This window comes from Anguilla anguilla, chromosome 8, assembly GCF_013347855.1.
Source record: "Anguilla anguilla isolate fAngAng1 chromosome 8, fAngAng1.pri, whole genome shotgun sequence".
Classification (NCBI taxonomy): domain Eukaryota; kingdom Metazoa; phylum Chordata; class Actinopteri; order Anguilliformes; family Anguillidae; genus Anguilla; species Anguilla anguilla.
In genome coordinates, this window is record NC_049208.1 from 46,587,306 (window position 1) to 46,611,079 (window position 23,774).

The window sequence follows — 23,774 nt, forward strand, 5'->3', positions numbered from 1 at the left end:
GTAAAATTATAGCTCCCTAGGTCGCAACTTGTGTAGCCTTCTGTCCTGCTCCGTTGTCTGTTATTTCGTGGAGATGCACTTTTAGTGTTTGTAAGGTTCATAAGGCATTTTGATAGGCTTATCTGCAGGTAGGAATCCTCTTCGCTGTTTTGCTAAGCTAGAACCCAAAAACTTGATAGTGGAGAATAGGAGCAGACGCATATGTCACAGCAGGCTTTGCATATGAGAAAATAACAACAATGTGAGATAAATTAGGAGAAATGATGAAATTGCGTAGTTGAAACAATATGTTTTTAGCAGAATGGGAATGTAGGTGAAGGTTGACATGATCACAGACTATAGTGCGAAGTAAATGAAGTGGCCATGAGCGAGCTTAGTTTCCTTATCGAACGGTATATGTAACAGTCTGTATGAAATGTCAGTCGTTGAAGCGGAGGGTTAAGTAACGTGTAATCTATTGCGCTAATGTGCTTTTGTCATGTTCAGTAGTAGTTGTAATTATGAGTGAGTCATGATTTTAAATGTAATGTTTTAATGCGGAGTTGCAGAACGTACATACGTAGTAATTGTTTGTATGTGGCTAGATAGAGAACAGGGCGAGGTAACATGAATGTAGAAACGTGGCGTTTGCTGATATGGTTTTGTACGGTAGCCAAGTGAAGAAATATAGTTAGTATAAATGGCACAGTGGTGAACTGGTGTAACTTTTTAATAAAAGGAATACATTTACCATCATGAAATGCATATGGGTGGCCGTGAGTGAGTTTTGGTAAAGCAAATATAAGCGTAAGAAAACATTAGTGTAAAAGAAGAAACTGTCTGCCTGAGGGCGAGGCGGGATTCAATCCTTCAACCGGAGGTTTACCAGTCTGTGACTTTGTTAGTGCAGCACCGTGACATAGCTATGCAATGCGTGAAATATCATTAGCAAACCTGTCCGTGGTTTTAAAGAAGAACACAGGCCAGTAAGCACAGAAGAGCTCCCGTTGAATCCATATGGCTTTGCAATATTGTAGCCAGTTAATAACTGAACGTGCAGACGGTACGTCATAATGCAGTTCAATACGTTTGGTGAACGGCGGGTAGATATGGTGCAAAAGCAATACTTGAGAAGTAGTAGACAATTATTAGCAGGAGTAAAAGCAGGTTAAAGATACATGTTCGTAGCTGGGCTTGAACCCACAACCTCATGTACCCATGACTATAACCTTGCCCACTAGGCCACAGGCAGGCTAGCTGTTTTAATTGGAAATGTTTCAGAGTAAAAAGGTGTGGATATTTTGCGTGTGTATGCGAGTTTTTGATTGGGTCGTGTAGGTGAAGATTTGGCTGGTGTCGGAAACATGTTGTTACTGGGATAGGCGGCAGGAAGAAGAAGAAGGAGAAGACGCAAAATCCCCTTAGTTTGGGGCTTTATTGTGTGGACATGTGAAGTTGTTTATGAAATCTGTCTGTTGAAATGGGGTCAAAATGTACAGAATTTAATGTTTTTAAGGGCTGAGTGTTTGTGGCTGTTGTGGTTATTTCTGTGGGGAACCCTGAAAAGTGCCAAACTCTCGGTGCTGTATAGGTATGGGGCATGCCCCCGCCAAGGCGTAACTTCCCAATATATCATTTATGACCACCTTGTTCAACAGCACAACTTTAGTGTCCTGTTGGGAATTAAACCTTTAAGCAACTTTAAGCGATTCTGTTGTCTACATAATCCTCAATGTGTAATGTTTCCCCGTCAGATACTGTCCAAAGTACCATCTTACAACTGCATCACGCCCGCACACACACGCACACACACACACCCATACGCACACACACACTCTCTCACCCACACACACACACAAATGCACACACACGCATACGCGCACACACGCATACACACACATTCTCTCACACACGCGTGCGCACGCATGTACACATACACGTGCACACACACACATGCTCTCACACACACAAACACACATATACACACACACACGCACACACAACAAAGTACACAAAGTAACACCTACAGCATTTTACAATGAACATTTTGCAAAAGCAATGTTTATTTGTATGCATTTAAAAAACCTTGACCTGTAAGTACGGAGTTCTTTAAAACAATTTCAAAACGTGCAGGTTAAACCTGTTCAAGCTGTTACACTTTTAAAGAGCAATCATTGCAGATATGAATACATTTCAATAAAGATCGCGATTAGCATGCAGATCAGAGGTGGGCAATGAGGGCCGTATCGGTTTCTGTGTCTCTGGCCTTAATGACTTAATCAGCTCTAATATTTACCCCAATTTAACATTTTAGCTGCGCTTCTTGATAAGTGCACGAATGACAACCTAAGTCTGTTCTTGTGTTTCTACACAATTTTTTTGCTGTGATCTAATCTACACATGAAACCAGTGTTGGCGCATACAGCCAGTTAGCTCATTTAAGCAGGGTAACTGGTGGAAACAAAGACCTGCACACACACACCGGCCCTCTATAAGCAGAATTGCCCACATCTGATGTCGATATATGCATATTTCATGCAGTTTGCTTTCTGTTGTCTAAGTGAAGATTAATAGGTGATTAACAGCCTGAGATTAGCTTTAGCGTAGCCTGATACACTGATGGTTTCACATGGTGGGATATATGGGCAAGTTAGCAATTCCACACTGGTTATTCCTGTTCCTGGCCATTCGGATGAATCCGCTTTCACCCCAATCTGTTCCCCAGCTAGAAAACAAGCAAACACGTGAGAAGTCATTATTCAATACATCCATCCATTATCTAAACCGCTTACTCCTGGTCAGGGTCGTAGGGGGGTGTTGTAGCCTATCCCAGCATGCATTGAGTGAGAGGCAGGCATAGACCCCAGTACAATTCAATACCCGGAGAATCTGAACAAAACTAAACCGCACAAATAACAATTTTCATTGTTCAGTGCTTAAGCATTTTATAAAACAAAGACTAAGAGGAAATCTAGCAATAATGTAATTTTTCTGTGATTTCCAGGCTAATTAAATCAGACAATTGGACTAGCATTTAACAGCTGTTGGCAAAAAAAGCCATGGATGATGTAATGTCAGTAAATGGACACTAGATGTCGCCCGCACAGCATTTATAGTGAGGAAGGCGCTGCATCCGTTCATCCTGTTGTGAGGATTCTTTTTTTCTTCTCTGACACGTGCTTCTTGTGACTGATTTTCAGCTGAGAACCAGTAATCCCCCTCCCCTCCCTTCTCCACACCTCTCCTCCTTTTGTTCCAAAATCATGGGATACCTGTCCAAATGCTGTGTGCCTCTATGTCACTGGTTTTGTTTTTTTGTATATGTAGTATTACATCTTACATGGAATTCTCCATGCGTCCGTACATTGTATATGACTTATTTATTAATAAGAGCCTGTGACAAAATATTTCAATGCAACAATTACTAAAGCCCAGTTCATTCTATATTTTCAACTTTGAGCATGATCCTGTAGGAGACTCACCCGGATGCATTATAAAGAGGAACGGGATGAGATGTTTACCTGTTCTTCACCAGCCAGAAGTCCTTCCCCCTGTACGTCCCATACCCAACCACGAGCACCGCGTGATTGGTCTCCGCTGAGCTGCAGGAGGGGTCATCGTACACGCCTGCCGAGAGACACAGTGGGGTGTGGTGCAGCGGTCAGAGTGATGGACCTTTACACCAGAAGGTGTAGTGCAGCGGTCAGAGCGATGGACCTTTACACCAGATGGTGTGGTGCAGTGGTCAGAGCGATGGACCTTTACACCAGAGGGTGTGGTGCAGCGGTCAGAGTGATGAACCTTCACACCAGAGGGTGTGGTGCAGCGGTCAGAGCGATGGACCTTTACACCAGAGTGTGTGGTGCAGTGGTCAGAGCGATGGACCTTTACACCAGAGGGTGTGGTGCAGCGGTCAGAGCGATGGACCTTCACACCAGAGGGTGCTGAAGCCAAGTCCAGGACTCTTGCATTCATGGATCTTTCAATGCATTTTCCAGAAAAATGTAACCTCAGCTGTTTAAATAGTTAACAGCCCGTTTGGAAAAGTTAGCCAGGTATAACTGTTCTACTGTCCAGCTAGCTGGCTGGGGCTAGTCAGTAATACAGCTCAATATCTAGCTTGTGAAACATAATAGTTATTTAATTATATATATTTAGGGATTTTGTACGTTGGTTGTCCGCTAATGAGAATTTTGATGTGATGTTAATTTTGATGCGATGTTACTTAACCTACGTTTACCTCCTGTACGCATGCCTGCACAAACTCATTTCATTACCAGGGGTATAAAACCTACAACACTCCGGTGTGGTGCGGAACACTCCAACGTTGATTCTACATGGCTACCTGGTCAAAATAAGGTGAAGGAGAGGTTTTGTCCGAAGTCTAAAATGATTTGGCTTTCGTCAAGAGATTTATTTAGAACTTCTTTTCACATTACGGATTAAAAAATGCTGCAAAAACAGCAGCAGAACCTGCTGTTCCTTTCGTATGCATGTGTAATTTTCCTTGATTACTCCATACAGAGTTACTCTATACAGAGTTACTCGATACAGTGTTACTCTATACAGAGTTACTCTATACAGTATTACTCTATATAGAGTTACTCGATACAGTGTTACTCTATACAGAGTTACTCTATACAGTGTTACTCTATACAGAGTTACTCTATACAGGGTTACTCTATACAGAGCTACTCTATACAGTGTTACTGTATACAGAGTTACTCTATACAGTGTTAGTGCCAGCATGACAAGAACAGAATAGTCTATTCTTCAATTCTATTCTACTTCTAATTCCATGGTATTCTATCCCATTTGATTATATTCAATTATGAGTATGAGCATTGCTCATTTAAGGTACTGCCTGAAAATTCTGCCAAAAATCTGCCTCAGCCCCAAATACCCCCGCCCTCCCCCAACACACACACACACACACAGATATAGTAATTCATCATATCTTGGTTTTGTGTTTTTTCTGCATCAAACGTTATTTTCCTATGTGAGTGCAGTAGAGTGGAGAGCAAATGTAATGCGGGGGGGGGCCTTTCACCTCCTCTGTAGCTTTGGAAGGATGGCAGGGCATTGATGCTCACAGAAACGGGGCCCACGTTGGCAACTGCCACCTGCAGTGCCCTCTCGTCGCCCCGCCGGAGGAATTGGAACCCCCAGCAGTACCCGGCTCTGCCTTGTACCGAGTAACGGCACTTCCCCTCCTGGGATGAAGAGAGAGACGTTACCACCATTACGCATTCATTACGCGCTTCTTCACATCATTACCGCCATTACTCATTCGCCGATGTAGCGCTTCTCCACATCATTACCGCCATTACTCATTCGCTGATGTAATGCTTCTCCACATCATTACCGCCATTACTCATTCACCGATGTAGTGCTTCTCTACCTCAGTTCTGGGGCACTCACACACACTGGCCTTTGTTCCATCCTTAACTGCCATGTCTGAAGTACAAAGAGGCTATTCACTGTTATATAAATAGTTTATAAAGTAATACTTATATTAATTTAATGAGGGATGGTTTACCCTCTCACTGCCATAAATATTTCAAAATAATTCATGTTTCAAAGAATGATTAGGAAGCCAGACTGCTTCGAGGAGACAAGAACGGATAAAAATATGCAATCATGAAAGAGCCCCAAGTCTTCTCTTCCACCCGCTCCCATGATGCTTTGAGGCAGTTCTTCTCCTCCCCTTCTCCCTGTCCTTACCCTGGACTCGTAGGGGTAGGAGCTGTCCGAGTCGATGCCCTTGTTCTCGATGATGTAACGGAAGGTGTAGGAGCGGTAGCCACCGTTGCAGCCCAGGTTGCCATAGCTGCTGCTGCAGTCCAGCAGATTCTGGGGGCTGAGGGGGACCAGCTTGCCCGTCTGCCTCTTCATCAGTCCCTCCATGGCCCCCGAAACACTGAATGCCCAGCAAGACCCGCAGCGTCCCTGAGGGAGACGCACGATTGGCTGTGAGACTGCCTACCAGGCTACGCTAACGCTATGTAACTGCCAGGCTAAGTGAATTCTGGGCTAATGCTATGTTACCACCAGGATAAGGCAAGGCCACTGTTAAGCAAATTCTAGGCTAATGCTATGTTACCACCAGGCTAATGCTAGGTTAATGCTAAGCAAATTGTAGATTACTGATATTTTTCTACTAGGCTAATGCTAAGAAAATGCTATTTTACTGCTATTTTACCACCAGGCTAATGTTAGGCTACTGCTAAGCAAATTCCAGGCAAATGCTATGGTAATGCTATGTTACCGCCGAATGCCAAGACAATGTTAAGCTGATGGTATATTACTGCCAGGCGAATACTTGGCTAATGCTAGACCAATGTTAGGCTAATGTTATGGTGTAATTTGTTTACAGTTGTGCAAGGTTGTTACTGTATACAGATATGATCAGATTCTTTAAGTTCACAGAATGTATTTTCCTTTGCCTATTTCTCTGGATAAAAAATTCAATGTTAGGTGAGAGTGGGTAAGCTGTTTGTGTACAGTATGATACGCACTAGGTTACAAGTCCTTTCTCCAAAAGTGGCCTCTCCAAAAAAAAGAGGGAGGGAGCAGGGCCGGCCCGTGGCATAAATGGTCTATGCGGTTGTTTTGGGCCACAACCGCTAGGGGGGACCACACGAGCGGGAGCGGGAGCCACACAATCCAATGTTAATATTTTTGTAATAACGTTATTCATTGCCTATTGCGGAACTTGTGATATAAATTAAAAATGGAATGATAACAGAACATTTCATAACAACGTAATGTAATAAGGATTTTACCAAGCTAGCCCCCCCCCCCCCCCGCGCCCCGCTTGACAGAATCTAGCAGCAGAAACACCCAACCCCCCCCCCCCCTCCCCCCCGACAGAATCCAGCAAACCACGATCCCCCCCCGCTTGGGCAGATTTGCTTAGGGCCACCTAAATCCTCGGATCGGGCCTGGGGGGGAGGGTAATAGAAGCCTATGTTCATGCACGTTCAGTCTCTCCCATCAGTATTTAATTGCTTTGTGCCTCTCCTTTCCCCCACCCTCTGTAACCAATAGAAGAGCTCACCTGGTCTCGGACTGGGCTGACCATGCCTTTGCTCCTCCAGTCCACCGACCGGGGCAGGGGGACCTTGCCGTCGTCTGGCAAGGTGAACGTCAGGTTGCCATGACGATGGAGCTCCTCCACCACCTCTTCCTCGTCCCTCAGCCCGTTGAGGACAGCGTTGACCTCCTCCGCCATCTGAATAGGCCACAGTTTGGGGGGTGGGGGGGGGTGGGGGTGGGTGGGGGGGGAGTGGTGGGGTGGGTTGGACGTAAAGGAGCACACTCAAGAAAAGTTTTCCCCTCGTTGTCATGGCAACCCGTTTGACGGGCGGGTCATTAGATCAGGCCAGTGTCATCCCACCACATGTGGTGCTGCAAGCGTGAGGTCCCAGACAGAGCTGCAGTTCTCCAACAGGCCTCCTGCAGTCATCGAGTTTGACCCGAAATCTCAAACGCTGACTCTTAATCGCGTGGCAAAACCGCGCTCTGTTACTCTGTTTCTCTGTGGGGCTGAAACATGGGCATGGCTAACCAGCTCACTCGTGGAAAGTGATTTGCCGCGTGGCAACATAACGGCAGCATGCCCGTTACCTAGCGACAAACAACCTCACAGAACTTCTGAACACCGAGGAGTTCACTGGGGCCTCACATGACCAGCCCCTTTTTAAACAGCCTTCTTCACATTAAAGTTTAATTTTATCTTGTTACCAGTAATTATAAGAAGGTCACTGTGAAAGCACAAAATGTTCAGATTCTCATAGAGGGGTTGATTTTATCCCAGCTTGACTATGTAATATAAATTACTTTAGGGTTGAATTCATTTTTGGACAGTTGATTTAAAATTGAACCTTTTGCCAAGCACAAATAATTCAGTTGGATAATGTTGTAAAAAAGAAATAGTGCCAAAACTTCAGTCCAAAAAGTTTCCAGATTAGCCTGAGAAAGCCTGAAAAGTTTTACTGATGTTGCTCAGGGTAGGACTGACACGTACACGAACAGATGCATGTTGTCTGTTTAAACATCACTGGAGTCATTAAGTCTTTCTATCAGGCATCAGAATCAATAAAGGATGGCAGTATACGGGATACAATCAACACACTGAGATAGAACTGTACCTCAATATGAGGCAAGTCACCATGAGGACTGTACCTCTATATGAGGCAAGTCACCGTGAGGACTGTACCCCTATATGAGACTAGTCACCATGAGGACTGTACCTCTATATGAGGTTAGTCACCGTGAGGACTGTACCTCTTTTTGAGGCAAGTCACCATGAGGACTGTACCTCTATATGAGGCAAGACACCGTGAGGACTGTACCTCTATATGAGGCTAGTCACCGTGAGGATTGTACCTCTATATGAGGTTAGTCACCGTGAGGACTGTACCTCTTTTTGAGGCAAGTCACCATGAGGACTGTACCTCTATATGAGGCAAGACACTGTGAGGACTGCACCACTTTTGAAGGGAATCTTTCAGAGAACTGTACCACTCTATGGGTGAATATCTTAGAGGACTGCACCTCTGTGTGGGTGAATCTATTGGAGGAATGTATAAATTTAGGGGGGAATATGTTAGAGGACTGTGCCACTATGTGGATGAATCTATTAGAGGACTTTAGGGGGGGAATATGTTAGAGGACTGTACCACTGTATAAATGAATCTGTTAGAGGACTTTATGTAGGGGAATATGTTAGAGGACTGTACCACTGTATAAATGAATCTGTTAAAGGACTGTACCACTGTATGGGTGAATCGACCAGAGGACTATACTACTCAATTGTAGGATCTAAAGGACTATACCAACGTGTGGATGAATCTGTTAGAGGTCTGTACCATTTTAGGTGGAATCTGTTATAAGACTGTAACACTTTAGGGTGTAATCTGTTACAAGACTGTACCACTTTAGGGGGGAATCTGTTGCAGAACTGTACCACTTTAGGGGGGAAGCTGATGGAGGTCTGTACCAGTTAAAGGGGGGATCTGTTAAAGAACTGTACCCCTTTTGGGGGAAATCTGTTAGAGGACTGTACCAATTTAGGGGGAATCTGTTAGAGGATTGTACCACTTTAGGGAGATCTGTTAGTGCACTGTACCACTTTAGGGGGATCTGTTAGTAGACTGTACCATGTCTGAGAGGTGGTTGAGGCCCATGGTGAAGGAGTGCAGGCCATGCGAAGCCTCCATGTTGTGTTTCTCCACCATCCTCAGGTTTTTCTCCCAGATCTGCCTCCTCTGTAACTCCTCCCCCTGATCAATATTTTAAACAGATAATCAATCACTTACATGCATGCACACACTTACATGAGCACACGTTTGCATAAACGCATGTACACGCACACGCACACACACACACACACCACAGAGACATACAGACACAAACACAATTTACATGAAATCCACACATAAACAGACATTCACATTCACTTGTGCTTTCTCTCTCTCTCTCTCTCTCTCTCTCTCTCGCTCTCTCTCTCACACACACAGGCACACACACCACAGAGACATACAGACACAAACACAGTTTATACGCAATCTACACATACATGCATGAATGCATGCATACACACACACACACACATACAGGTCAGGTGACCCTCGCAATACGCGGTGGAAGAGGAACACAGTGAGAGCGGAAAACCACAAATACTCTGCATTTCTATAGAGCTTCCCTGTTTCACACCGCAGCCTTTACACCATAACGGCTTTAACTTTAAACCTACGGACCACAGAAGTACATTACAACTGGAGCATCTATCCAAAGCAATAAAAAGAGGACTAGCTGTTCCAGGTGTAATGCAGTTCTGTCGTTTACAGGTTTAAACTCCAGCTAAGCACACTGCAATTAAGCCATTGTGTTTAAACTCGGGGGAAAAACAACACAAATCATGCTAGCTGCCAGATGCTAGCTTAGCCCCCATTTGTGCAGCTGTAGATATCTCTTTCAGAGGCATTTCTACATGTTTACGTAGACATTTCAGGATGACGCACTGTGTGTTACAGCTGCCACCAATTCCCCAGAATATGCATAGGATTTTGGGGAAGATAGGGAGACACCTCACCCCCAATATTTTCATACAAATAGCCAATGTGTGCGCTAGCCTCGTTGTACATGTGATTTAGGGACACAACTGAGCATGTCTGTTGAGTGAAAAAAATGGTACTTCCTGGTTCTGATGTGCTCCCCATAGGTTTCTATCGGCATCGCTGTCCCTACATATTTTTACTCTAAGGTCTGGGCCTCTGTGTCTGCAGGTTTTTACTCTAAGGTCTGGGCCTCTGTGTCTGCAGGTTTCTACTCTAAGGTCTGGGCCTCTGTGTCTGCAGGTTTTTACTCTAAGGTCTGGGCCTCTGTGTCTGCAGGTTTGTACTCTAAGGTCTGGGCCTCTGTGTCTGCAGGTTTTTGTGGGCTCTTTTCAATCAGCGGCCAATCAAGGCCCTGGAAACAAGGCGTGTGGACTTTGACACGCTTACCTGGCTGCCATACTCTTTATTGTAATGGTCCTTCCAGTCCTTCCACTGACCATTCAGAGTCAGGTTGAAATGGGAGGAGGCGTGGCTAATGATCCCGAGGACCAATAGAAAGAAGTTCTGCAGGGCATGCATCCTAACAATACTTTCTGAAGAAGAAGGGAGTAGGTGGGTGGGGGAGGGGGGTAGTGAGTTCAAGGCAAACAAAAAATGAAAAAAAAACAGACATACAGTGCAAAAAGAAGTCACAAAATGTCCAAGGCAACCATAGGCGTAGATTTCGGGGGGGAGGTGGGGGCGGGGGGGGGACGCAGGGGATATGTCCCCCTCAATATTTGGAACACGTGCATTTGTCCCCCTGAATTTTGTGTTTTCCTTTACATAAATAAAGACATTTCCACCATTAATTGATACAGAAAAGGCACAATTTGGTGCATAAAAATTCACCAGAATGCAGGAAATTAAGTATTTGGCACTCAAAATTTCCCCCGCTTAATGTCCCCCCCAATGTTCAAACGAAACCTACGCCACTGATGGCAACATATTGACTCCAGCAAATTGTATAGAATCTTTTCTACCGAGACACCATCACCAAGACATTTTATGGGAAACCAGGAAGGATATAGTGTAGTATATCTGGGGCGGGAGTGTAGTATAATGGGTAAGTACCCTAAAGGTTGCAGTTTCCATTCCCAGGTGTCCCGGGAGGACACTGCAGTTGTACCCTTAAGCAAGGTACTTAAACAGCATTGCTTCAGTGTATATCCAGCTGTATAAATGGATGCAATGTAAATGCTGTGTAAAATGTTGTGTAAGTCACTCTGGATAAGAGTGTCTGCTAAATTCTTGTAATTTAATGTAATAGAATATAGGAAAGACCAGGCCTGATCACCCCCCCCCCAAAAAAAGCAAGTTTGGTGAGAAAAAAAAAATTCCCTAGTGGGTAAAAAAACTTCCAGGTTTGAAGAAATCTCAAGTTCAACTCAGCTGTGGAAGGGAAACCAATCCTCTGGTCAGCTCAGTGTTAGCAGCTATGCTAAATGCTAGCAGGGAGATACTGGCAAATCTTCCAGGAAAGTAATCATAATCACAGTGGCAAAAAAGAGGCTTATACAGAAACTGGGATTTGTATTGCAGCTGAGGCATTGGGTTTGAGATCAGAGGACAGTGGCCACACAGACCCGCTGCCAGTCTATCCCTGGACAAGGTGTTTATCCTGAAATTAATGCTTTATCTTTGGTCTCGTTGCATCACAGAGTTTACCATCGCTCTGACTCCAGGTCTCTCAAGCTCACTTCCTCTTTTTACACAAAGAATAATCGCAAATGAAAAACTAGGTAGTGCTGTGCAACCGGTAATAGTACACTCAAGTATTTCCTGTAAAAAAAAAACATTGAATACTTCAGAAATAATAAATGTAGCTCTATACTACAATCACTGCACAGATGCCGGTAAGCTGCTTTGTTGGTGACACAAAGGCGTAAGCCACAGAGTAAAATACATATCATGTTTGAAATCCATACATGCAAATATGTTTCAAATATATGCATTTGAAATACGGCCTATCCCTGTAGTTACTCTTCATTACCTTACGGGCTGCTCTATTTACATATACTGAGCACAGCAGATCAAAACCGGCCCAGGGATGAACATTATGTGTTAAATCACTCAGTGCAGGACACCGGTTGAGCGTTTAAACTCACTCCGCAAAAGGACCCGTTCTGACAGCTCGGGGACAGAGAGCGCTCTTACCGCTGCGTCTGACGGTGAGACCAGGGTCACCCAACACTCCTCACTGGACCGTGTCCCGACGAAAAGAGCACCTGTCTCCGCGCGGTCGCCAAGCAACGGGAGAAGATGAGGCCCGAAGTCTGCCCTCCTTGATGTCGCGATCAACAATCTACGAGCTCTTTCTCTCCCTCTTTCTCTTTTTTCTTTCCCTGTCTGTCCCTCTTTCGCTCTCCCCCTTTCTCTCTCTCCCTCTCTTTCTCTCTCTCTATCACTTTATGCAGCTCTCTCACGTCCTTTTATTGTCAGTCATTTGAAAGTTATTTCGGGCCGATAACCGCGCAGGAAAGGCTTGAGGCTGCCGGAACACTGGTCTCTATTTCCTCATTCTGTTCCATTAAAGTATTTTTATCTGCTACACCTAAATGACCCTTAATCAACATGCATCCCCCCCAACACCCTGATCGTGTACAGAATCAATTCAAGTTGCGAGACTTTAAGGTAACACTCTGATTCCTCAAAGTATATTGAATAAGGGATAATTGGCTTTAAATACAAACACAAGACATGTACACTTCAGATCAACACAGCTTTTTGAGCGTTACTCTAGTGCTAAGCAGTACTGACTATAGCTTCAGGGATAAAAACAAACGCAAAAAAACTCATTTTAATTTCAAGTTTAGTTTCTTTTTTATTTTTTGCTGCAGATGTCGCTATGTGGTCATTACCCAGGTGTTTTCTGAAAACATTTTGTTCCAAACACAGACACAATGGAATGGCACAGGCGAGAAAGTTTAAGACTATGAAAACATAACCTCTTGAGACTTCTTAAAGGTTTTTTAAAAATATCTAAATCTATCTTTTAGCTCTGACGAGCTCTTGATACAAGGAATAGCAGTTTGCAAGAGCTAAAAAGTAGTTTTAGATGTACTTTAAAACCATAAACTGTTAACTGTTGTATTGTTTGTAAATATTGAAGCAAAATAGGCCTGTATTTTGAGTTATGGCGGGGTGAGAACAATTAAAAGAGCACATTGTCCATCTAAAAGTTCTATCTTCAAGAATAGAGGACTATATAACCAAAATTGATACTCAAGAAAAGTTACATATTGCACTTCTTTTAAATTAACTCAATTACCATGACAAAACAGTACTTAGTTAGAATGTTTTATCTTTTTATTTAACAATATAATTTGAGCTGGGTCCACATTCAAAGCCCTCTCTCTCTGTCTCTCTCACACTCAATGACAGAGTTTACATGCATTGTCCATGCAAAAAAAAAGGAAAAAGTGAGAAAAATGGCTTTAAAGATTCTGTTCTGTTACATTCTACTGAGAAGCATGATACACAAATTTCCTAACTAACTTAGATGCTTGATTAATGTATTTTTTATTAGGTAGTGTTATCTGTATTCATTTCTGGATAATGTAGCAGCTTGTGAGACTGCTCCTCTCGTTATAATCATAATCGTCATTAGAATGCAGCCCTCTTTGTCAGCTGTAGCAACTGTAGCCTAACTCTCAGTTTTGCTAGCGCACTACATTCACAAAACCTTAAAAATAAACACTTTCCCATTCACCATGTTGTAGTATGGAAATGGAAGTAGTTGAATCACTCAAACATTTTAAATGCCATAAAAAATATATATTTTTTTTTTTTTTTTTTTTTTTTTTTTTAATGCGCGCTGTTTTGGCGATTTGCCAACAATTTGCGGCTGCGATATCGGATGGGTTTTTCCAGGTCACCATTTTAATCAGATGTATTGTACCATTATAACAGCAGCTCTAGATAAAAAAAGCGTAGGCACGTAACGTATCTCGACTGGAACACGTTCAGCTTCGGCACAAACAAACACTGTTTATTTTCAGATAACGTTACATATTTATCACATTTATTTTTTACTTGTCCCATCAGACAACTGCATGAGGCATTCCACTTGCCCGAACAGAGTAAGGATCCGCCAGTTGTCACCACCGAATGATAGTTGAGACGGGCAGGAGCTGTCGGGACTTGTATATGAGTACCGACTCTTCTTTTGATTACCAACATTAATTTATTTTAAACAGTATATATTTTGAGGAGTAGGTACCGGTACGCATTTTTGTCCAGTTCAAACACTGGTTAACATTATGGTATTTTGGTCATATTTGAAGCGTCGCTACCGACTGTTTCGTTGTCTTTCGGTCGCTGAAGAAAAAAAAGTAACGCTTTGAAAGACAGCAAGTTTTCCAACCACCTCAGGAAGGAGCAAGCACGGAGCGCGCGGCCTAGAAAATAAATATGCGGACGCGACAGTACGGTTTTGAAAGCGCATTAGGCAGAAATATTAATAAAGTTTTACATTTTTAATTTATGAATTTAATATATAGGCTATATACAGTGTATATATATATAATTTTTTTAATGTATAATTTTTTATTTTATTTCATTATTTTTTTATTATGTGTGGCGGCAAGGATTTTGCCGTGGGGCCAAGGCACGGCAAAACCTTACCAGCAGAAACGTTGCATACACACACATACACACAAACAAGCACACACACATACACACGCACACGCACACACACTCACATACATACACACATATACACACAAACAGGCACACGCATACGCACACACACACACACATTAGACCACAGATGGGCAATGGAAGCCGTATCTGTTTCTGGTTTTCTTGCAGGTTCTGGCCTAAATTATTTAATCAGCCCTGACATTAGCTCCATTTGTTGAAATGTAGCGTGTAAATTACTGTTTTTGTGTCACTAAGTGAAACATTTGCTGTGATCTAATTTACAAGAGAACCAGTGTTGGTGTATGCAGCCATTTATCTAATTTAGCCAGAGTAATTAGTGGAAACAGAAACCTACATATAGACCGGCTCTCCAGGCCCAGAACTGCCCACCCAGCACTAAACTCAGCCCCAAGGTTTTAAGGTATTTTCTACTAGAGATCTCCCATCCAAGTACTAAACAAGCCAATACCCACTTAGCTACAGCAGTTTGACTCAATAACTGTACAGGGCAGTACGGTTGAGGTTTGTATTTCTTAAAAAGAAAAAAAGAAGCTGTTTGAGTACAGTGCCCTGTGAGTATGTTTTATGAGGAAGTGGGGGTTTATGTACCACGCCCATGTAGCGATATTTCCTCTCAGAGCTGATGCCTTTCTTCAATGTGTATTTGTAGGCGTTGGTCATGTAGCCGCCCATGCAGCCGTAGTTGCTCCTGACGCAGTCCACCAGGATCTGGGGGCTGAGGGGCACCAGCTTCCTCCGGCTCCTCATTAGCTGACCCTCCACAGCCCCCGCGGCGCTGATGGCCCAACAGGACCGACAGGAGCCCTGGGGAGGAACCGTGGCGCTGTAATTCCACCCGTGTCCACCAAAGGGGAGCGTTATTCCTGATCGCGGTTTTTAGTGGGCGAGCAAGGGTAAAGCCACACATCCTCTGACGTGATCAGCTGGCTTCACACTCGCCTCTCCCAATATCTTCGGAGCATGTGGGCATTTCCTGTTTTTTAAACAGCGTTCGTCAAATGTATTTTTATCCTACATTGACTTTTCACATCAGATCGTGTGAACATGACGGATCTTTAATCTGATGGGTTGATCCTTCGCGGACGTGAAAAATCACCTCCCATTGAAATGGACTGAGATGATTACGGAGTAGCTCCTTATCGGAGGATGTGTGGCTTCACCCTTAGCCTTACAAATTTTCAGTGGTTTTAACAAGGCAATGATTGACAACTCGTTGTTGCTCCGCCCATTACGGGGTTCGTGAAGTGTCACTCTCCCATCGCTAGTTTCAGCACTCTCAGAGCGTTCTGTCTCTAAATACACTAAATAATCCAAGTTATCTGACACAGGTGTACAGAACGTCACTAAGAGCTATCTATTGACAAGTCTGCCGTGATTGTTCAGACTGAAAGGAGGAGACCAAACATAACATTTTTCTTGAGTACTCAGATTATTAAACAGATTTTGTTTAGAGAGTAATGTACAGCGTCAGCTACTACTTTCCATCCAGGAAAAGATGTCCCCAGAAGTGACAGAGCTAGTAGTTTTCCCCTGCTGCCACCAGAGGGCAGGTATTGCTCCTTGTGCCTCAATGCATGATCCCAGGAACCGCCTGAACTTGCTGCCCTGTGCTTTCGGTGGTTTAACAGACTGAACACTAATCTAATTTGACCTAATGTTCATTTAGATAAATCATTTAAATGTACCACTAATCCCTGTCTCTCTGGTCATGAAGCATGGAGATAAGTTCACTTATAATCGTGGCCTCCATTAGAAATGTTTAAACATGGCCCGGTTCTTGGTTCCTGGATCTCGGTTCCTGGTTCCTGGTTTCTTTATAAACACAGTGACCTGATTTATGACCGGCGTGACGTAGCCAAGTAGGCGGTAATCGATAGCCTTGGGCAGTTTTGTGGCGATGTCATCGAGAGCGAAGGTGTTGTTGTCTGGCCTGAGGAACCACCAGGCCGGTCGTCTTCTCAGCCACTTCCTCAGGGGTGGAGGGGGAGAGAAGACATGGTTCAGGAGGAGAGGCGGTGCAGTTTGGATGGTGTGAGTTGAATGGTGTGAGTTCCGGGGTGCAGGTTGGGTGGGCATGTTGGGCGGTGCATGTTGGGAGGTGTAGGTTGGGTGGTGCAGGTTGGGTGGTGTGGGTTGTGGGGTGTATGTTGGGAGGTACATATTGGGAGGTGTAGGTTGGATGGTGCAGGTTGGGTGGTGCAGGTTGTGGGATGCAGGTTGGGTGGTGTGGGTTGTGGGGTGCAGGTTGTGTGGTGCATGTAGGGAGGTGCATATTGGGAGGTGTAGGTTGGATGGTGCAGGTTGTGGGATGCAGGTTGGGTGGTGTGGGTTGTGGGTTGCAGGTTGTGTGGTGCATGTTGGGAGGTGTAGGTTGGATGGTGCAGGTTGGATGGTGTGGGTTGTGGGGTGCAGGTTGGGTGGTGCAGGCTATGGGGTGCATGTTGGGTGGTGCATGTTGCGAGGTGCATATTAGGAGGTGTAGGTTGGATGGTGTGGGTTGTGGGGTGCAGGTTGGGTGGTGCAGGTTATGGGGTGTAGGTTGGATGGTGCAGGTTGTGGGGTGCAGGTTGGCTGTGCAGGTTGTGGGGTGCAGGTTGGCTGTGCAGGTTGTGGGGTGCAGGTTGGGTGGTGCAGGTTGGGTACTCGCCATGTCTCCCAGGTGGTTCATGCCCGGCTGATAGGAGTGCATGCCCTGCTCATACTCCAGGTTGTGGGCCTTGATCAGCAGCGTGTTCTTCTCCCAGACTGACCTGCGTTGCTCCTCCTCCTCCTACAGGTTCATAGGTGACTGTGTTCTGTTAATGACACTCTACGCCAGGGGTCTGCGACCCTGGTCCTGGAGAGCCACAAGATGTGCTGGTTTTTGTTTTCAACTTAAAATCAGCACCCAGTTCAGACCCAAGACACCAAGAGAATGAGATAACTGCATATTTAAATGCTCTAACTAATTAATTAAGTGAAGAGCATCAATGAAAACCAGCAGAGCCTGTGCATCTCTAGGGCCCAGGTTACAGACCCCTGTGCTACACCCTGACGAGATATAACTGATGCTATCACAGACAAACCACTAACCAGATTTCACGTTCTTTTTGTCTCACTTTTCCTTAACTACAGAAGGCTTTGTAGTTAAGTAACAGAAGTGTCTGAGGATTCTAACATACATTTTGATTCTGCATGGTATATTTCAGAAGTTACGTCAAACTGTAATATTTGCCGTCAATGGAGACCCCACTTTTAATGTTTAGATTGCAGAGTTGAAAATCTGGTCAATCTATAGCACGACCATCCAGTCTCACCTGAAAAGGGTCAATGTGGATGCGGGTTTTTGTTTTAGCCCAGCTTTACGACACCTGATGCAACTCAAGAAATCATGGTCTTCAATCAAGACCTAATGTAGAATCAGGTGATTTAGTACTGGGCTAAAGCAAAATCTGAGGCCACTCTGGCACTTTTTGATTGGACCCCTGGTCTACAGTAATATCTGTGCCGTTATTCAGATCAGTAGCCGCTGTGTTGAAACCCACTGTTGAAGTTCAAGTTGATATCTTTGACTCCTCAGACAGGAAAGACTGCGATCCTCTGACCTCCAGCCAAGACGGTATGTTGCCGGGCAACGGTCACACCCTTTACCGGAATCACATTCCCTGTTCGGTGCAGTGGCGTCACTAGGGTCGGTGCTGGTGGGTATGGCTGCAAAGGATTGCATGTTATGCATTCAAACGACAAAGCGCTTCTCGTCACATTAATACAGCTAATAAAATAAACAGGCAGTAAACTGCATCGGAGGAATTAGCGGTTTCAACTCGTGATGGTGTCACCCGGTGCGGTCCGTACCCACTGCACCCTCCTGGTCAGGCCTCTAAACTCAGGAGAGATCGATAACGCAGTGAGGAAAAGGGCAAATTAATCCTCACGCTTAATTTTACATTGTATACTTCCAGAGAAACTTCCCCAGCAGGGTACAACAGAAGTCATGTGACTCACAGGGAAGGAGCGGGATCCCAGAGGCTCAAAATTGCCTGTCCCATCAAATCAAGATTCCATCCCCCCCAAATTCAAGGACCCATAAAAAATTATAGTTGTCTATATCACAACTGCCTCAGACCATCCTTAAAGCTGTATAAAAATGGCTGCAGCGCCCCTGAAAATGACTGCTCTCCCCAGGGAGAGGCCCTAAAGAAGAGTTTTTAAGGGAATTTACAGCAAGGGGAGCAGAACTCCGGTCCTGGATTGCCCGGTCTGCGTGCTGGTTTTTGTTCCAACTGTAACCCAGGGTTCAAAGACACAAATTGAATAGATAGTGAAACAAAGAAAATTTGTAAATAACCAGTAGCAAGTAAAAAAGTAAATTATCATACAAAATAGAGACAAAAGAAAATTATTTTTAATAAGGAAAAATACATTTTCTTTACGTGCAGAAAGATAAGTTGATAGAAGGACTAGACAACCAATGCGGATAACGATACTTGTTGTAAATTTTTTGATTGGTCAGTCAGATGACAAGCCCGCCCTAACTTCCTCTGGTCAAGATGGCTTGAGTGACAGCAGGCATGCAAAATTTCTCTGAACAGATTAAGCTATTTCGAAGTGAATTACAAGTGAATTTAGAATACAATTGCAGATATTTTATGGAGGAGTGACAGTAACTTGAAAAGAACCAGAGATTTATAAAGAAATAACGAAGGTTTGCAACGTTTTTCTATCGCCCTGGGCGACGATCGCGTGAAAGAAAATTTTCTGCCTTCGCCATAAAGATCGTTGAAAACTGAACTTTGAACAACTTTGGACATATTCACTTGGTGAGTCCCCATTCTAAGACTATCTATCTTATTTCACTGCCGTAGTATCAGTTAGTTTGGGTGTGTTCAGAAACGATAACGTTAAATGTAGTCGTAATACAAAAAAATCCGAAAATGAAGGTCGCTAAGTAGCTAGCTTCATCTGATTTAAAGCTCTGGTAGTAGTAGCTAGCTAAGTTGGGTAGCTATAGCAACTCGCGGCTAAACAGGCAAATGTGTATAGACGCTTTCAACGGTAACAACATAAACAAACGGTACTGCGCATTTGCGTTGTTGTGGCCCTAACTTAACTTCCGGCAGACTTCCACAAACAATTAATAACAACAGAGTCCCTCTAGACTATTTCTGATAACAAGCAAAATAAATAAGTAAATTACGTTAACTAGCTAGTTAAAACTATGTCTAACCAGTATTATTTGGGCTTACCAGTTGAAGAAAAGAACCGTTACTTGGCCAAACTCAAATGCGATAACGTTACACTACCAGAAACACAAGCGACAGAAACAGATAACTGTTGACAGTATTGCACCTTGCGGAGCATCATACATTCCTTGCATAATCCCTAACTATTCTGGTTACATGCACATTCTTGTGTAAAAAGTGAACTCTTTCTATTACATTGCTTAAAAACGATGATTACATGAGACACAAAATGGGGCTAGTGCTGGGCAGCATGTGTAGCCAATGCAATTACTATAGGTATTTATTTGTATACCATGCATTGATGGAAAAACATCGTGGCTCTAATAGTTTGGGTCATCTTGCTAGGTTACCACAACAAAAAATGATCAGGCAATGTAACATTGGCAAGTCATTGGAAACAGGTATCATAACGTACGTTCAAAACGTAGCTATAGCGTATCAACTACTACTAGCATTGATCTAACGTTTCTGTGTATAATTTATACACCGTTAGCTACGTTTAGCTAGCTAGCTAGCTACAATCAATTTAGTTAGCTAATTGTTCATAACTATTGAAGGCTTGTCACTGGTCAGCTAGCTATTAGCTATCGCTTATCATGAGTTTGTTACCTGAAACAAAGTCAGTGCTACAGTGAGAGCACCTATTCGACCACCTTAGTTCGACAGACAAGAAAACGTTAACTGATTTGCAACTATATATGAAATAGGTGAAATATCGGTAACAACCTGTACCTAGTTAAGTAGGAAAAAATGTCCTTGTTATCCTCCCGTGGTTATTTTTTCAACACTCACAATTTTTTTTCTGTGCCAGCAAATAAGTCAGAGGTGGTCCAGCACTAGCTTTTGGCTGCTAAGGGGACGTGTATCCACAACCCTATATAAATGAATTGAACTTAACATAAATTTGCTAGCATACTGTATAAGTGTTTTGTCTTGCGTATTTGAGGTTAATATGAGAAAGGGTGGTCGCTATCAGCACGTCTAAGAATCCGTACATATTCACTGTTGTAACTCAAGTCGCAGGACGCAAAATAGCCGTTGGGAAAGCAGTTTGAAAGTATGAATCAACGTCTGCGCCACTGGCTTTAATGGGTCACGATGAGATAATTACGAGCGTGTTGCTTGTCTTAAAGTTGATATAGTAAATAAGGCTGTATTAGTATTACTAAATGTGTATGTATGAAGTTGGTTTATTTATTTGAACAGTTTATTATGTGTATTTTTACAGGACTTACATTTTAACAGGTAACGATGTCCATTTATTTCTCAAAAATACGAAGTAACAATGGGCAAGCACCAGCTATAATAATATAGCAGGGATTCAAGAAATTCGTTTCACAATTCCCTAGTGGGGTTACAAAGTTAAATAATGCATTTTTACAAATTTTCGAAATGGCATTTGTTCCAGGTTACACCCCACAGCACAACAACCTGAGCCCAACGTCAGTCTGCTCATCAGTTTAACTTTCACTCCGTTTGTGATCGGTGCCATATTAGCCAGTAAACAGAAACCCAATAATAAACAAACACAGACCGGAAGTTAATCTAGGGCCAAGCGCATAACCTTGGCAACGCGCGTGCGTCCGATGAAAGCATCTATAATTGTTGTGTGGGGGGTAGGCCAGGCTAACAGCAGGGCTGTTTCCTGCTTTGTGACAGTGGTGGTAGACGAACCAGGCAGTTCGCCACATAGCAAGCTTAAAATATATTGAAGCGGGGACAATGTAACGCTAACTTGCTGCTAGCTATCTTTGCAAGGCGGCTATCTAGCTAACGTTAGCTAGAATAAGGGCATCTGAGAATTCTCCGGTTGTGTTCTGAAAGTGTATCTCCTGTGTAATCGCATATCGAAGCCACATCGGCATAGGCCTACTCTTTGTTTAACGTTACTTAAAACGAGTGTATGTCGTGGTACCTTTTGTTAGAAAGCTAACGTAACTAACTAACTAGCTAGCTAGTGCTGCGAGGAAACATCAGTAGGTGAGCTTGGAAGCACTGCAAGATATGAGTAGTGAATTGAGTGAGCTAATGGTGGCTAATTCTACTTCCAGTTAATCGGAATCTAGATTTGCTGACAGAATGAGAACAGATTGACAATTGATATAGGCTTTCACCAAGTTTATTTAACAGAGTAAATGGGAAGTTGCAAGTTTTATACAATTTAGATGTTCACAGTGTGTACTATGTCTTAATAATTAGATTAGATTAGATTAGATTAGATTAGATTCAACTTTATTGTCATTGCACATGTCACAAGTACAGAGCAACAAAATGCAATTATTAGATGAGAAATGAGAGAACAGGAGGAAGGAGGAGGGAAACCTCAGCACATAGCAACATCATAAAAACATTACAACAAAACTCGAAGACTTGCACATGTGGTAGGGGGAAGGGTGTCGGGGAGGGGAAGTGTCGCAGCACAGACACTGGGGGGAGCGTGCAAAATGTACAGACTACTGATGAGTCTTTTGGCTTTGTGTTGCAAGGCCGGGTTTTTCTTTTTGTGTGTGTTGGTTTTTTTGTTGTTCGATTTGAACTGCTGTGCTGGATCCTGGATTCGTCTCCTCCTGCTTGCCTTCCCCGGAGAGCTATAGCGCCGCGCGGACTGGCGAGCCACCCATGTGATCGACCTGCAATTTTAAAGAGAAGGAAAGAGTTCAATTGTGCTTTCAACGGTGTTCAACGGTGGTAGGACAAGTGTTTGAATTCTACAAACTGGAGCTCAGCAACAAGTGGTCCAACAACCACACAGACTAAACTGATTTGCAGTTAGTGTTTTAGAAAAGTGTTTTGGTGTTATAGTGTGATAAGTTTCCTTTACATAGGTACTTTCAATAGTACTACATAAGGGTTTTGGTTTCAAAATAAAACTATTGGTTTCAAAATAAAAGTCCTGGTTCCCAAATAAAAGTCCTAAAGTCTAATTAGTGACAAATTATACTAGAACCAAATAACTAATAATAGGGATAGACCGAAACACATCAAAGAAATTCTAAAAGTATGGTTAAGGTATAGAAATGGGAAAAATAGTCAAAAATTAGTGGAACCAGAGAAAATATAAATACAGACACAAAGTAAAAGGTCTTGGGACCAACTTGGAATTTTTTTTTTTTTCCCATTTTGTATATATGTGTACTGTTGTTGTTTAATGCTTTGTACTTTGTAATAAAAACAAAAGGTACAGAGAACCAAAAAGGGAAAATTTAATTTTAAAAAATCATTCTCTTACCTTTGAAATATAGATCCTGCTTCCGTGTGCTTCATTCTTGATGTGCAAACCGCCTCTCTCTCGAGTCGAATCTGTTGTCTTCTGATCTGGTCCATACTTACCTGATTTTATCCATTCTAGTAACGGTGTTAGCATTGAAACACTTGTTACAGAGGAAATCATTTGGCGAGCCAGCCAGGAGAGAGATTGTGTTGGCACCAAGAGTGATCCCACCAAAAAAACGCTAAAAGTAGATAAAAGCCATTTAAAAGACTTTCACAATGGATATAGTGAAAATTGAAAAAGTAGACATCCCTAACTCTGTAATTGTTAGTGGCATTACCTAAACTAGCCTAGACACAGAGCTTGAGGAAAGTTTAGTGATCCATGGCCCTATTAATCGCCACTTGCTAATTGATGACCCAAACTCAGAATACCACCGTCATGTAATTATTGAGTTTGATGGCAGCTCTGCCATGCAGACATTAAGGCCCCGACTGCCCCTGGTTTACAAGAGCCCCCGTGACCCTGAAGCCACGTTCCCAACAGGAACAGATGGTGTCGATGCCCCCGTGATAATCCACCCTGCCCTCCCCA

The 23,774-nt window shown here is 43.3% G+C and overlaps 1 protein-coding gene across 3 annotated transcripts in view; it reads right to left on the reverse strand.

The window, feature by feature from the left end:
* Positions 1 to 2,022: 2,022 nt before the first annotated feature.
* LOC118233653 (cathepsin L1-like) overlaps positions 2,023 to 23,774 on the reverse strand; it is a 41,414-nt gene continuing 19,662 nt past the window's right edge. Inside the window, exons 1-8 of one of the 3 annotated variants that reach the window (XM_035429461.1) lie at positions 12,240 to 12,616; positions 10,491 to 10,632; positions 9,144 to 9,266; positions 7,040 to 7,213; positions 5,704 to 5,928; positions 5,030 to 5,192; positions 3,501 to 3,606; positions 2,023 to 2,704 (exon numbers count right to left, since the gene is read on the reverse strand). In XM_035429461.1, the coding sequence (XP_035285352.1) occupies positions 2,605 to 2,704; positions 3,501 to 3,606; positions 5,030 to 5,192; positions 5,704 to 5,928; positions 7,040 to 7,213; positions 9,144 to 9,266; positions 10,491 to 10,622 (1,023 nt within the window). In that variant the 5' untranslated portion in view covers positions 10,623 to 10,632; positions 12,240 to 12,616 and the 3' untranslated portion in view covers positions 2,023 to 2,604. Of the gene's footprint in view, positions 2,705 to 3,500; positions 3,607 to 5,029; positions 5,193 to 5,703; positions 5,929 to 7,039; positions 7,214 to 9,143; positions 9,267 to 10,490; positions 10,637 to 12,239; positions 12,617 to 23,774 lie in introns of those variants that run through there. The other 2 variants (XM_035429459.1, XM_035429460.1) reach the window with 2 other exon arrangements.